Raw genomic sequence first — 15,168 nt, forward strand, 5'->3', positions numbered from 1 at the left:
TTATTGATGTTTTATTTTCTCTGCCAAGATTTACACTCAAATAGATTACTGGAAACAGGGATGGTCTCTGTTCATTTGTGTTTATTCTCTGTAAAAGCTATTCACAAATGTATCAAATATATTTTCTTTGTATGGTTTCTTCCTGTTGCTCTCTTGTGATTAATTATTCTGCCTATGAAAACTGAGTTTATGAACTCCACAATTTATTGTGGAGAAACTCTAATAATTATTAGGGTATTAATGAGTCACATTAATAATTTTTAACATTCCAAAAAACAAAAACCACCAAAAGTTAAACCGAAAAGCTATGAACCACAATGGACCTTGGAAAGCTCTGGCCCTATATTCTTATCTCATGAAAAAAAGGAAACAGCCCTGAATAGATTGTCCCCAGGGTCTCATGGCTAACATATACAAGAACTAGCATTTGTTGTGTGACCATGTATACACAATAATACAAATAATTATAGAGTTAAAACAAAATTTTCAGTTTCTCTCTAATGCTCTTATTTCAAATAAAATTTAGTATAGTGAAATGACATAAAAACCAAAGAGGCTGAACAGTTTGTAGTGCACAGCACTAGAAAGCACCATAGGCTACACATCAGGGGTAATACTCCAAAATTTCACCATCAGAGCCTGAAAAACAAATTCAACTCTGTTCTACTAGCCGTGTTTCAGGGCATGATCTTCATACATGAGCAACTACATGTTACTGCATTATAAGAAGGTTCTTTCCTCTAGCAACAGCTAAGCTCTTTTAAGATGTCATTTTTCCCCAAGTTTTTAAGTTGCCAAAATGCCTGGACTCGGAAAACTCCTATTTATCGCCCTTTAAGTATTTTTAAAGGAATAGCACCAGCTCTTGAGAAACAATATACAACACAGACCCCAACCCTTTAAGATGTCTTTAACGGCTTCAATTCACAAAGAAAAGTCCTCCTTGTTTATTTTTGCCTACCAAACAATGAGTTTATCTGGGACAGGAGTCATGTAGCAGGGACTCTGCAGAATAAAATTTCAATCATCCGTAATAAATGAATTTTTTAAAAAAAACAATTTATAATTGCCCCAGGAAAGATAATGCAGTCACATTCCCTCTGTAACCAACCTAACCAATTAGTGTTAGTGTCCAAACGGAGTGAATGAGGAGTCCCAGAATTACTGTGGTTACTCCAGCCAGAAAGCTGACATTACAAATCAAGAGGTAACTGCATTTTCAAACTAAACCTGATGCTTCCCCTTCCAGCTTCAGATATTCCAAATTAATATAATTCTATGAAACGTTAAGTGCTGTAATACTTAAAATGAATCACAGCATACAATCAGCCACTATTACTTTTCCCCAAATCAAGCATTCCATACTATATAACAAGTATAAGATGTTGCTTCAGCATGCTGTGTCCTACGCCTCTATGAAGAACTGGCAGTGGTGCTGAAAATTACTACTACAAGATGAAAAACCAATACCCTCCTTTCAATAAAAACCATCATCTGGACTGTAGCCAAGGTTTTAAAACTGACCGAATGTTATTAGAAACAATAAATCAAAAACTCCACAGGCTGAGAAGCTAGTGCCTTATTTCATTCTTACAAAATGTAGCCACAAAAGGCTGTAAGAAAATTAACTGACAAGAAAGCATTAATAATTCTGGGCTTTTCATTTCTAGCAATAATTAAATACTGCATTTTACAAGGTGAATTTATTTTACAATCTTCAAGGTTCTGTTTACCTACACACACACACACACACACACACACACACACCCCTTTCCCTGTCTTCTTCAATTATTACAACTCTATATGAAAAATAAACTTGTTATTGCCTAAACATCCTTATCACTGAACTTAAATAGAAATTAAAAAGAGAACTAAAATATTTCAACTCACAAAATGTAGCTAACATATCTGTGTTCATATTGATTTTACACTCTTTGTTCCTGCACACACATAGATGTGAATTCCTGGAGGTTACAGATAAGTCTTTCTTTCTCTATCCAGGAGCTGAATTGCCAGCTGCTGAGAATAACCTATTGCAGTTCTTGAAGCTCTTCGGGTATCCTGCCTTCTGAACATATAAAAGGGTTCATTACCTTTACTTTTCCCTATATTAATGTAAGGTTCCTTATCACTGTCTATGGAATACTCTCCTGGAGCTGTTATTGCAGAAATTGGGGGACAGGGGACGGGGGTGGGGGGGGGGGGGCGCGGGGAGGGCATATCTGTAATACACAGATATGTTTAAAAGTAATTGTTTACAACAGTTTCCTCCCAAGCTAACAAAAATTTCAGGAGAGAAAAATCTGAAATTTTCAATTATCTTCTTCTCTTCCCTGCTTCCTCTCCCCCCCCCCTCACTCCATTCCAAAACAAGGGGAGAGTCAAAACGAGAGATGTGATTACTTTGTATACTTCACGCAATCAGTAGAAAGACCAGTCACCGTCTGAACCAAAACAGAATAGATGGTTACAAGACGTTTGCCCACGGGAACCACTGCAAAGGTGGTACGTACGTTTAAGTCAAGTTTCAACCCTTGTTACGAAGCCTTTGTCAACAGTGGACAAGTGAGGAAGAGCGGAAGGGCTCTGTGGAAAGGGAGAGAATCACTAAAGGCGCTCATCTCCGAAGAGAAGGATCCGTTGGCGAGAGGTGAGCCGAGGAAACAAAACCTAACCTTGGCGAGGGGGCGCTCGCCCAGGGCGGGGACGCGAGGTCAGAGCGGGCGGGGAGGCGGGGATTAGCGCCGAGCCGCCGCGACCCCGGCCTGCCCTCCCGCCGCGACCCCCCCACCTGCGGCTCGCCCTCCCACCACGGTTCCGCAGCCCCGGCCGAGCCGTGCCCTCCTGCCGGCCCGCCGCCCGCATATCCGTTACCCCGGCGGCAGCGGGGCTGCGGGGGAGGGGAAGGTCAGCGGGGCCCACAGGGGGCCGGCCGCGGCGGGGATGCCGCAGTGGCTCCCCGCGGCGCCGGGGCAAAGTCCGCCCGGGCGCCGAGAGGCAGCCGCGGGAGCGGAAGGCGGCAGCGGAGGTCGGGACTGGCGAGATGGTGGCCCCTCCGAGTCCTCCCACACCCCGGCGGCCGCCGGTACCTCATACTGGATGTATTGCTTCCTCCACTCCGGAGTGATGTGCGCGGAGAGGTGCTCGGCGAACTTCATCCTGCCGTTTCCCCCTCACTCCCGCTCGGGTCCAGCAGTCGCAGGCGGCGGCGGCGGCGGCGGCGGCGGCGGCGGCGGCGGCGGCGGCGGCAACAGCGACTCCGACTCCTCCCCACATGGGCCCCGGCGCGGCACGGCGCTGCGCTTCTCTCCTCCTCCGCCGCCGCCGAGGTCTCCTCAGAGCCGCCCTCCCGCCATCTTCCTCCTCCTCTCCATAGCCCCGCCCCGCCCCGCCCTCTAGACGTCATCCCCATGGTAACCGCCTACGCCGCACCGACGAAAGGGGCGGGGCAAGGGGTTGGGTCGGGGCGCATTCCTCGAGGCCCCGCCCCTTCTGGGCCGGACGCGCTGAGGCGCCTCCCCTGACCTCTTCCGTCTGACTCGCGTTGGCCTTCCCGCTGCTCTCTACCGCCTGCCTGGGAAGCGGCCGTGCTGTTATTGCAATTAATATTAATACCGCAGCGAGGATAAGTCGTACAAGACGTTTTATGTTTGCAAAGAACTGTGCAGACAGTTTCTCATTTTGATATTTGTTCTTCATAAAACTCTTGAGGAGTGGATCAACTTTAATCCAAACTGAGCGAGTAAAAACAGGCTAAATAGTTAAGGGTCAAACGTACTTAAAGGAATTGTGTTGTACACAATTTGTTGAGCGCTAGGTGCTCAATAAATGCTTGTTGGACTTAATTAAAGACGTCAGTGCCAAAAGTTGCATGCTGTTTCTGAATTTCAATGTAATTATCTAGTCCCAGGGCTACCAGAAAGGTCAATAACAACACCTGCACCCAAATCACTACTGGGAGGGGGCACTCTGGGGGAAAGTTAACAAATGGGCCTATGCTGAGCTTCCTGGGGATTCCGGGTGAGGTTGAGAGGGAAACCAATACTGGGAGGAAAGAGAATCCCCTAGGGATACCGTGGCAACCCCACCCCCTAGGGAGACCAGAAATGCATCTGGTGTCCAGACTGAACTGTCCAAGGGAAGCATAGGGAATAGCTAACTCACATAGTTTGGAGCTGCTTTTGAGCGTGGGAATGATTGTCCTAGAGGACCTGATTTGGGACGGAAACCCAGACCCTTCCCTAAGTGAAGGAGCCCTGGATAATAACAGCGAACATTCATTAAGTACTCAGTGTGTACATTCCAAACATTATTCTAAACCCCTTACACGTACTTTGTCCTTTAATTCTAACAATTTTGATGAAACCCAAAGAGACCAGGGGACTACTGTGACCAGGACAGTATTCTGAGGTATCAATCTTTGCTGTTGACTTTTTTTTCTCTCTCTCTCTCTCTCTTCATGTATTTTTCCCCTTTCCCTTCCTCTTAAGTCATGCCAGTAGGGGTTCTGCAATCATTTCCTCTGGAGAGGGATGAGGCATGATGGAAAATAGGCATAGGCTATGAGGCTTTCTGACTCAAAAGCTTCAATGCTGGTGAAAGGGTAGCCACAGTAAGAAGAAGAACAGAAGTGAGGACTCCTCTCACCTCAAGTCCATAACTCCTCTCCCCACCATAACAATCCCCTCTCTATTGGAGGTAAACATTCCTAGTAAGGAAACACAATCACAGAGAGGAAATGACAGGATGGTGCACCTAAAATGATGGAACCAGGGATCCCTGGGTGGCGCGGCGGTTTGGCGCCTGCCTCTGGCCCAGGGCGCGATCCTGGAGACCCGGGATCGAATCCCACGTCGGGCTCCCGGTGCATGGAGCCTGCTTCTCCCTCTGCCTGTGTCTCTGCCTCTCTCTCTCTCTCTCTGTGACTATCATAAATAAAAATAAAAATAAAATAAAAAAAAAAATAAAATGATGGAACCAGAAGCAGGTGCAAAAGAGTTTGCTGGGCCTTTAGCCAGGTATGGACTAGAATGCCACATTCTTGGCAGCAACTCCTGCTGACCAAGCATCCTGCTCCCAACAGCCATACCTTACTGTCTTAACTGTGCACAAGATTCTGGATACATGGCCTTGACCCAGGGAAGGAAGGAAATCCTCAATACTAGCTCTATAGCCAACAATTCTTAATTTTTTTCATGCCTGATCCAGAGCCCCGATACTCAGTTAGACATGAAAATCTTCATGTATCTACAGAAGTAGATCTAATGTTTCCTTATTCCTAACATTACTTCAGATAATTCACTGACAGAAACATCAAATACTTAGTATTTATTAAACACCTACTCTCTGCAGAGCACTGTGCTAGATACTATAAAAAATAGTCCGAATAGCTTTACTGTGAATCAGAAAAGCCCCTTGCCTTACACTTTCTTTTGTAAATAGGCAAATAACTGTTAATTTAACAAAATTATACTGAGTATTATAATATGCTCGTCATGCCACTTTGGGAATGAAGGACAGTTCAAAAATAAGTTAAGACTCTGCCTACCTGCCCCCCTCCCCCGCCCGCCCTGAGGACATCACAGCTTTGTTAGAGAGAAAGGCAGATAGACCAATAGCTAGACTACAGTGGCACAGGTTGAATGTGTGGTATATTTAAGGAAACAAACATCCAACAGACTGGGAAAGAAAGGATGGAATTCAAGAAAAGGTGGCTTGAAATATAGTCTTAAACAACAATCTAATGGAGAGAAAAACACCTCAAAAATCTCAAAGGCAAAAAGCAAGAAGTCAGGATTGTTAAAGAATGGCAAGAAGTTGTCTGACTGAAATATCCTTTAAGGCAGCTAAATGTCCCTTCCTCAGAGAAACTCTCCCTGGTCACATCCCTCCTTTCCCCTGTCTGGCTCCCACTTTGCCCTGGTGCAATCCCCTCACTGTATAGTCAGTGGTACTTTGTGTCACACTATGAGCTCCTTGAAGACAAATTGTTTGTTTCTCTTGTTTTCTCCAGTTTAGCATGGTACCTGGCGTTCAGTAAATGTTGAAGAACAAAGAAACAAAAGAAAGAATGTGGCAAGGGGGAGGGGGAGGAAGGAAAGGGCAGCTTGCATGGAGAGGAGTTACAAGAAATAAGTTGGAACACGACTCTGAAGAAATATATCATGACAGCATGGGCAGTATGGGGTCTCTGAAGATGGTTAAGCAGTAAGTGACTAACTCACATTTGGGAAAACAGTGTAGTGGAGATTCCTGGTTTTGAGCGCTAGCTCAGGGATTAAACAGACCTGAATCAAAATCCCAACTCTGGCATTGTTACCCTCTGTGATCTTGGGCAAAGTATATTGGCTTTTTTTTTTCTTTAGGATTTTTTTCATTTATTTATTTTGAGAGAGAGAGAGCGAGCACATGAGCAAGGAAAGAGCAGAGGGGGAAGGAGAAGAAGGGACAAAGAATCTCAAGCAGACTCTGCAGTGTACATGAAGCCCAACATGGGGCTCCATCTCACAACCCTGAGATCGTAACCTGAGTCAAAAGCAAGAGTCAGATACCTAACCAACTAAGCCATTCAGGCACCCCAAAGTACAATAGCTTTTAACGCCTCAGTTTTTTCATCCCTCAAAAGGGGATAATAACACCCTCCTAGCAGGTTGTTATGAGGATTAAACGAAATTCTGCTTATAAAGCCCTTACCACAATGACTGGTTGACCTCTCAATAATTAGCAGCCCCTTGAAAACATCTGTAAGCAGTGTGGAAGATGGACTAGAATGAGGACAAATCGGAGACCACTTTATGAGAAAATACCTATATAGCACTTATTCTGTGCCAGATGCTGTTCTTAGTGCTTTATAAATGCAAACACATTTAATCCTCACAAGGACCCCAGGAGGTAGCTACTGTCATTATTCTCATTTTACAGATGAGTAAACTAAGACAGAGTACCTAAGACTCTTGCTTAAGATTCTTGGTGGCTCAATCAGTTAAGCATCTGCCTTCAGCTCAGGTCATGATCCCAGGGTCCTGAGATAGAGCCCCTCATTGGGCTCCCTGCTCAGCAGGGAATCCGCTTTTCCCTCTCTCTCCGCCCCTCCCCCCTGCTCATGCTCTCTTTTTCTCTCTCAAATAAATAAATAAAATCTTATCTTAAAAAAAAAAAAAAAGAAAGAAAAGATGAGACAAGGAAGGAGGCTAGGGTATGGCCAGAGGGGGTAACAACACAATTAGGAGACAGTAGTATAAAAGAAGCCATAAAAAGATGAAAGTTTCATAAGGGAAACAGTGATCAACAGTGTCAGATGTTACGAGAAGTTGAGTAGAATGACTTCTAGGCCATTGAGCTTAGCAATTAAAGAGTCACTGGTAACCTCAGAGAAAGTGGCTTTGATGACATGAAGGGCTGCAGAAGGCTGAGCAGTGAATGGCATTTTGTTTTCAAATATCTTAAGTTGCATTTATTCTGTGTATCAAGTTGTAGAATAACCAAGAGTGAGAACTTAATAGTATACTCAGCAATCTATCTAGAAATTCATAAGTGCTGAGTCTGAACACTTTATATTTATCACATCTAATTCTAAGTTTGGGAACAGGTATACTTACCACAAAGTAACTGTTCTAAAGCTTAAAATTATGTGTGATAAATATAAAGTCAAACTGTTATTGCTTGAGCAAATGAAACTGGTGATCATGCTGAAGGGTAAGGGCCTGCAGAGAGATCAAATCTTGAACTACGCCTCCCATTGAGGCTGAACGAGCAGGGGTGTCACAGGAGTAAAGGCCATGCTCTCCATACATCCCAGACTCTAAATTATGGGGCCCAGTTCAGCTTTAAAATATGATAAATTTATAGGGGATCCCTGGGTGGCTCAGTGGTTTAGCGCCTACCTTTGGCCCAGGGCGTGATCCTGGGGTCCCAGGATCGAGTCCCACATCAGGCTTCCTGCATGGAGCCTGCTTCTCCCTCTGCCTGTGTCTCTGCCTCTCTCTGTCTCTCTCTCTCTCGGTGTCTCTCATGAATAAATAAATAAAAGTCTTTAAAAAAATAAAATATGATAGACTTATAGACTGACTAGAGGTTTGATAGATGGAATTCAGATGGCTTATGACCCCCATAAAATCACATGTAAAACTTTGTGTGTTATTTGAATGTCTTTCTGGAGAAAGGATCCACATAATTTCCCAAAAGTTTCCACACCCCAAAAATATTTAGAAAACAGCACCAAGGCACTAAACACCCCTCTCAAGAAACAACCCCTCCAAAAAAAAACTAACATAAAGAATTTACAAATGAAGTTTCAAATGATTCAATTCAGTAATTTCTAGAAATACCTTTATTTGGATACAATTTTGATTAAATAGAACATGAGTGCTTTTTTAAGGAGCAAAGAGGGCATTTTGCAAATTACAAAAGAGCATTTAAAGTATTCATTCATTAATTTAACAAATATTTATTGAGCAGTTACTACTTACCAGGCATTGTTCTAAGGACTGTTTTAGATAGAGTAGTGAATAAAACAAAGTCCTTGATCTAATGGAATTTGCTTTCAAATGGGAGGATACAGACAACAAACAAAGCAACTGGTATACAATAGGTTAGATGAGGACAAATTTATGGAGAAAAATAAAACAGAATAAGGTACGGAAATATTGTCATATAATTTTACATAGGGTAGTCAGGAAGGGCCTTACTAATAAGATGATTTTTAATCAGAGACCTGAAGGAAGGGAAGGAGAGAACTATGTAGATATGGGTTGAAAATGGAAGTCAAGTTGGGGAGTAAGATTCAATGCAGAGGAATCAGCAAGTGCAAAGGCCCTGAGACTAGAATTTGTTGAGTGTGTTGGAGAAACAGCAAGGATGCAGGATGGTGAAGGAATGTTTCAGGAAGCAAGATCAAATCAGACAGGTAGTTGGGAGCCAAATCACTTAAGGCCTGGCCAAGGTAAAGACTTAGACTCTGAGTGAATTGAACCTTTGGAGATTTTAAGTTTTTTAGTTTTTTGGAGTTTTTTTTTTTCCCCTTCACACGCAGCAATAACTACCTTTTTTTTCTATGCATTTCTAACAATTGTAGTAAAACATACAGAACTCAAAATTTTTTATATTAATCGTGTTTTAAGGGTACAACTCAGTGGCATTAAGTACATTCACAATGTGGTACAGTCATCATCACTATGTATCTCTAGAACTTTTTCGTAATCCCAAATAGAAATTCTATGCCCATTAAATAATAATTTCCCATTCCTTCCTCTCCCCCAACCCCCGATAACCTCTATTCTACTTCCTGTCTTTATGAATTTGTCTATTCTAGGTACCTCATATATGTGGAATCACAATATTTGTCCTTCTGTGTTTGGTTTAAGTCTGAATAGTATTTTACTCTAACCATTTATTAGAGATAAATATACTATTTGTTAGTGGTGAACAATATTCATTTATGCCATTTGTTAGTGATAAAATAAACTGCATTTGTTTATCCATTCATCTGTTGATGGACATTTGGGTTGTTTCCACCTTTTGGTTATTGCACATCATGCTACTATGAACATGGCTGTGCAAGTATCTGATGGAGTCCCAGCCTTAAATTCTCTGAGACATATATCTAGCAGTGGAATTGCTAGGTCATATGGTAATTCTGCATTTAACTTTTTTGAGTGACATCATCAATCAGATAAATCATATATACATGATTATATATATGTATAATTATATACATATATTTAAAACATATATATAATTCTATATAATACCATTATATATATATAATTTTTTTCTGTATGGAAAGTAATCTTCAGAGGGGAAAAAGAAAAAGCAAGGTGAATTAGTTTCCTAGCATTTTCATAACAAATAACCACAAACTGGGTAACTTACACAACAGAAATGTATTCTCTCACAGTTTTAGAAGCTAGAAGTCCAAAATCAAGAGTTCAACAGGTTTATGTTCTCTCAAAGTCTCCAGCAAACAATCTGTTCCATGCCTTTCTCTTGACTTCTATTGTGACTGGCAATCCTTTGCATTCCTTGGCTTGCAGCTACATGACCCCAATCTCTGCCTCTATCATTAAATGATATTCTTCCTGTATGTCTCTGAATCTTTGCAGGGCTGCTCTCCCTCCCTACGTGCCCGTCTGTTTTTTCTTCTTATATGGGCAAAAGTCTTATTGGATTAGGACTCACCCTAATTGAGTATGACCTCATCATAACTAGATTACATCTACAAAGACCCTATTTCCAAATAAGATCACATTCACATGTACTCGGGACTAGAATTGAAACATCTTTTTGTTTTTGGAGGGGGGAATACAAGCCAGCCCACAATATAGGAGCACTAGTATTGGAATAATCCAAGGGAGAAATAATGGTGGTTTGGATCAGAAAAATTGGAAATTGGCTTCTATTTGAAGATAGAGTCAATAGGCTTTACTGGGGTTTAGATGTGGCATGTGAACAAAAGAGAGGCCTCAAGGATGACTTTGAGCTCTTTTGCCTGAGTAATTATAAGAATGAGATTGGGGAATGTTACAGAAGGAGCAGGTTTGAGGTGTAGGGTATAACTCAAGGGTGTAATTTGAGTGTGTTATGTTGAAGATGCCTGTCAGACATGCAGGTGGAAATGTCCAACGGGCAATTTAGAGTTTGGAGGTCATCAGGGAGGCACTGGATGGAGATATAAATTTGTGAGTCAACAGAATCAAGATGATATTTAAAGCTGTGAGATTTCATGGGATTGCCCAGGACGTGAGTATAGATAGAAAAGAGGTGTGAAGACAGATCCCTGGAGTACTCAGTGCTTAAAGATTCAGAAGATGAGGAATCCACAAAGGAGACCAAGAAGAAGAGATTAGGATGAGAGGAGGCCAATGCAGTGAGAAATGATCATTTTTTTCAGTAAATATCTCTGTAAAGGGGAATGGAGTAATGAGGTAATAGTTAAATTGGAATGTGAAAATAGAGGGGATTTTTTTTTTTAAGATTGGAGAAATAACAGTATGTATATATTCTGGTAGAAATGATTCAGTGTAGAAAGAAAAAAATTGATTATACAGGAAAGAAAGGGGACATAAATTTTCTCTGTGTAAAACTAGACATAAATCCACCTGTGTTTGAATAGTGAGACAGGATCAAGAAGGATGTTTGCAATGGTTACCTCTGGGCTAGAGATATCAAGGGATTTTTACTCCTTGTATTTTTCTGTGCTTTCACTTTTACAAAGTACATTTGTCAAATTTGCAAAAACAGTAAGTGTTCTATTTAGACAATCCTAGAATCAGTAATGTCCAAGGAGTGTGAAAAGTTGTCTCTGCAGCATTTGATACTGCCTGCCTAAGGGAAGATACCAGTGGGCAAGGTAACCCAGAAAATCCAGGGGACAGAGGCTCAAGCAAGGGCCCAGAGGAGGAAAAAGAATGCAGACCAAAAATCAGCCCTTAAAAGGAAGAGAGACTCGATATCAGTTGAGACTTGGGGTTAGAGGTGGTAGTAATTATTGGGACAGGAACACATAAGTTTGTAGATGAAAAGGAGGGAATTTGAGAAATCCCTCCTACCTCTCTCTAAAGGAGACGAATTCATCCATTTTGCTTGGGAAAAAGAGAGCAGAGTGGGACAAGAGGTATGCAAGTAGAACTGAGGGCCCCTTGAGTTTGGAAACTATTTACTTGTGATAGAATCAACTGGGAAGTTTATATCAATTTTTCCAGCAGTACTTAGCAGTCTAGGAGCAGGAGCTAAGGGAAAAGATAGGTGAAGTGATCCAAGGTTAGGAATTGCAGAAATTGCCTCAGGACAAGGAGATAAAGACATTGAGATACTAGTGGAAACAAAATAATAACAACTAAGATTTATTGCATTTCACATGTATTATTTAATTTAATCCTCATAGCAATGGAAAAGGATAAAAAGTATATTAGGTTAAAATATCATAGCAAGGGATAAAAATTAAAAAAGGATATTTCTACTGGTGAGTAAACTAAAACTTTGGGGGGTAGGGTAGATGTTTGTCAGGTTTGAGGGCTATTTTTCTAGACGGCAGGATCCCCCGTCACTTAGGTCTTGATGGGAGGCGAGACCTCAGCTCCCAGGAAGCCTAAAGTGGGCAGATAATCCCCATGCCAACTCCTTGGCAAGAAGCCTGAGGGCCCAGAATTGGCCAGTATGATGTTTCTGCCAGGAATTTTGTCTCATGTGGACATTCTCAAAGATGTGGCAACAGAAAAAGCATATTCTCAGAGGCTGCAGCACATTTGAAAATCCAGTGGTGACAATGGCAGGGAGCATCCAAAGTTGGACTGTCAAAAGCAGAGTCATAACCCGATTGTTTTCTGGCATGACCTCTGCTCTGTTCTTGGCTGTGACTTTTTCTTGACTTCTGCCTTTTTCTTAGATTTGTTCACCAGCCTTCACAGTGATACTGTAAGCAACCCAAAGACATACAATAAAATCTATTTCTGTTTAAGTTAACAAGAGTCAGCTTTTTCATACAGCCAAGAACTCTGAATGCATGATAGAGATTAAGAATTTTCCTACAGTTGTTTTCTGGGGGTACTCAATAATCAGATATACATAATGATTTTTATGAATGTCAGTCAGCCTCTCTTCCCATCCACCCTGGGGCTTGGTCAATGGGCTCATGGATCAAATGTAGCAGTGATAGGAGATATACAAGGGCTCCAAAATATGGCCTTCCCCACACCAAGGCTGATCTACCAACTGCTGATTTTTTAACCTGCCAGAAGAGACCAATACTGAATCTCTAATTTAAAGCCATATTTGGGGTGGGGGTAGACCAGTCAGATACCTGGTGGCAGATCGATTACATTGATCCCTATCCATCATGGGAGTTGGAGAGAGAGAAAGGAACTTATTCTCACCGCAATAGGTAATTATTCTAGATATGGATTGGCCTTTTTTGCCAGCTATCTTTTTTTTTTTTTTTTTTGCCAGCAATACCATCTGTGAACATCTTTATTTACCATTACAGTGCCCCATTTAATATGGTTCCTACCAAAGAACTGAAAGAAAGGGACGATACCTATGGATTTCACTGGTTTCACCATGTATCCCGTCATCTATAAGCATGTGCCCTTACAAGATAGTATTAAAACTTTTGAAGACTCAGTTATGGTATCAGCTAAGGGACACCACTCTGAGTAGTTGGAGGGCTATGCTATAGGAAATAATGCTCTAGCCAATAGCCAATACACGCTGCTGCTGCTTCTTGTCAGATGACATGAGTCTGGAAGCCCAAGAGTGGAATAGTAGCATCACCTTTTATTATTATATATAAGAACACTATCATCAAGGTTTGTTTGTCTGTTTTTTTCTGCTTCTTGTAATGCTTGCTCTCTGCCGAGTTAGAAGTCTTCACCTATAGAAAAATTGCTTCCATCTGAACACCAAACAATGGTTCCATTAAAGGGGAAGTTGAGAAGCTGTTGCCAATCTGGGCTTTTTGTGATGTTAAATCAACAAGCAAAAGGGGGTTCTTGTATTATTGGAGTGAACAGTTCTAATTTTCAAAGAAAACAGAATTTCTCCTCCAAACAGAATGGATGGGTAGGAGTGGATCTAAAACCAAGGGGAACCTCCAGGGCACTCCTTTGTGCTGCTCTGTTCAGGGGTAAAAAGTTCATTGAAGATGGCCCACCCCAATACAGGCAGAATCACCAAAGGTTCAGACCCCTTCAAATGAAAATTTGAATTACCCCATCAGTTAAAGTAGCATGACTAGCTGATGATCTGCCTGAAGGTAAAAACAAACAAAATAGGGCAGCCCCGGTGGCGCAGCGGGTTTAGCACCACCTGCAGCCCAGGGTGTGATCCTGGAGACCCCGGGTGGAGTACCATGTCGGACTCCCTGCATGGAGCCTACTTCTCCCTCTGTGTCTCTGCCTCTCTCTGTGTGTCTCTCATGAATAAATAAATAAATAAAAACAAATTAGAAACAAACAAACAAAACAAAATAAAGCAGAACCAGAAATAGGAGTGGAAAAAAGTTATAAACACCAACTATGGGCCTTTGGGACCAAATACAGAAATAAGGCCTGTACTAGGTGCCCCCATTTTCTTCCTAGCTTTGTTATGCAAATAGAAATAAACTTCCTTTGCTTACCCTTCCGTTTTTTTCTCTAGTATTTCATTTTACTGAATTGGAGGTGGTGTGCTTTATAAGTTAGACCTTAGGTTACAGGAAATGAAGGTGGTACTGTGACCAAACCAGAAGAGGGATGAACATCCCCAAGAAGCCAGGAGTTCCTCTTGCTGCTTCAGACAGCAGCCCATTCCTCCAGCCTTTCCAATGTTTTGTAAGCACCTAATTCCCTGTGTTCAGTCTTTCCTGCTTAAAATTACTATAGTGGTTTTCTGTTATCTGTGCTTAAGCCTTGACCAAAAAGCAAAACAAAGACAGTACTGCAAAGACTGAAAAAATATAAATATGTTTATTTTGTTATTAAATCAAAATGGTTGGGGAAGAGTGGTTTAGATTATTTGTTTTCATTACTTAAAAGAGTTTTTGCTTATTATTCAGGCTATAAAAATTGCTGTAGGCCATTATGTAGCTCACTTTGACACGGCTTTGTCTTTATAAAGTCTCACAGATGTCTTGATCAAAGGATGAGATTTGCTGTTTTCTGCCAACACTTACATCTTTAAAGTTGGAGAAATAACCTTTCCCAAATTACAGCTAGCTCCTTAGGGACAGGAACCATCCATATCCTATTCACTCTTAACAGCACTTAACAGAGTAGATTCCACATGGTAATATAAATAGGTTCTTTAACATATGCTTTTTTCCATCCCCAGTAGTAAAAAGCATGACAGTTTTTGGATCCAAGAAGATCCATTCTTGTTATTACAACATGTTGTTAGAATCTAAGCTCTTTCCCCAATACTTGGGGCTAGAAACTGAAGCCGGAGTTGGAGACTCATAAGCAAAGGGTAATATAGACTATCCAGAAAATCAAGAAGTCTGAAGCATTCAAGGAATGGGGGTCTTCTTATCAAATGTATCTAAAGTCCTACTGGGATATATGAGAGCCTTTTGTTATTCTGTTCAGTTGTAAGTACATCCAATCAAAAAAAATCCCAATCTTAAGGCAGTTTGATTTTAATTTTAGGTTTTTTTCTTAATGATCAAATGATCTGTACATGTTAATTGTACAGAATTTA

General features: G+C 41.5%; 1 protein-coding gene across 1 annotated transcript in view; it reads right to left on the reverse strand.

Annotated features, from left to right (window-relative positions):
• XPR1 (xenotropic and polytropic retrovirus receptor 1) overlaps positions 1-3,351 on the reverse strand; it is a 228,306-nt gene extending 224,955 nt beyond the window's left edge. The window contains exon 1 of the mRNA XM_055319354.1: positions 3,090-3,351. Coding sequence (XP_055175329.1) covers positions 3,090-3,158 — 69 coding nt within the window. The 5' untranslated portion in view covers positions 3,159-3,351. The remainder of the gene's footprint in view (positions 1-3,089) is intronic.
• Between the last annotated feature and the right edge of the window lie 11,817 nt (positions 3,352-15,168).

Source organism: Nyctereutes procyonoides, unplaced genomic scaffold, assembly GCF_905146905.1.
Source record: "Nyctereutes procyonoides isolate TBG_1078 unplaced genomic scaffold, NYPRO_anot_genome, whole genome shotgun sequence".
In the NCBI taxonomy this organism is placed as follows: domain Eukaryota; kingdom Metazoa; phylum Chordata; class Mammalia; order Carnivora; family Canidae; genus Nyctereutes; species Nyctereutes procyonoides.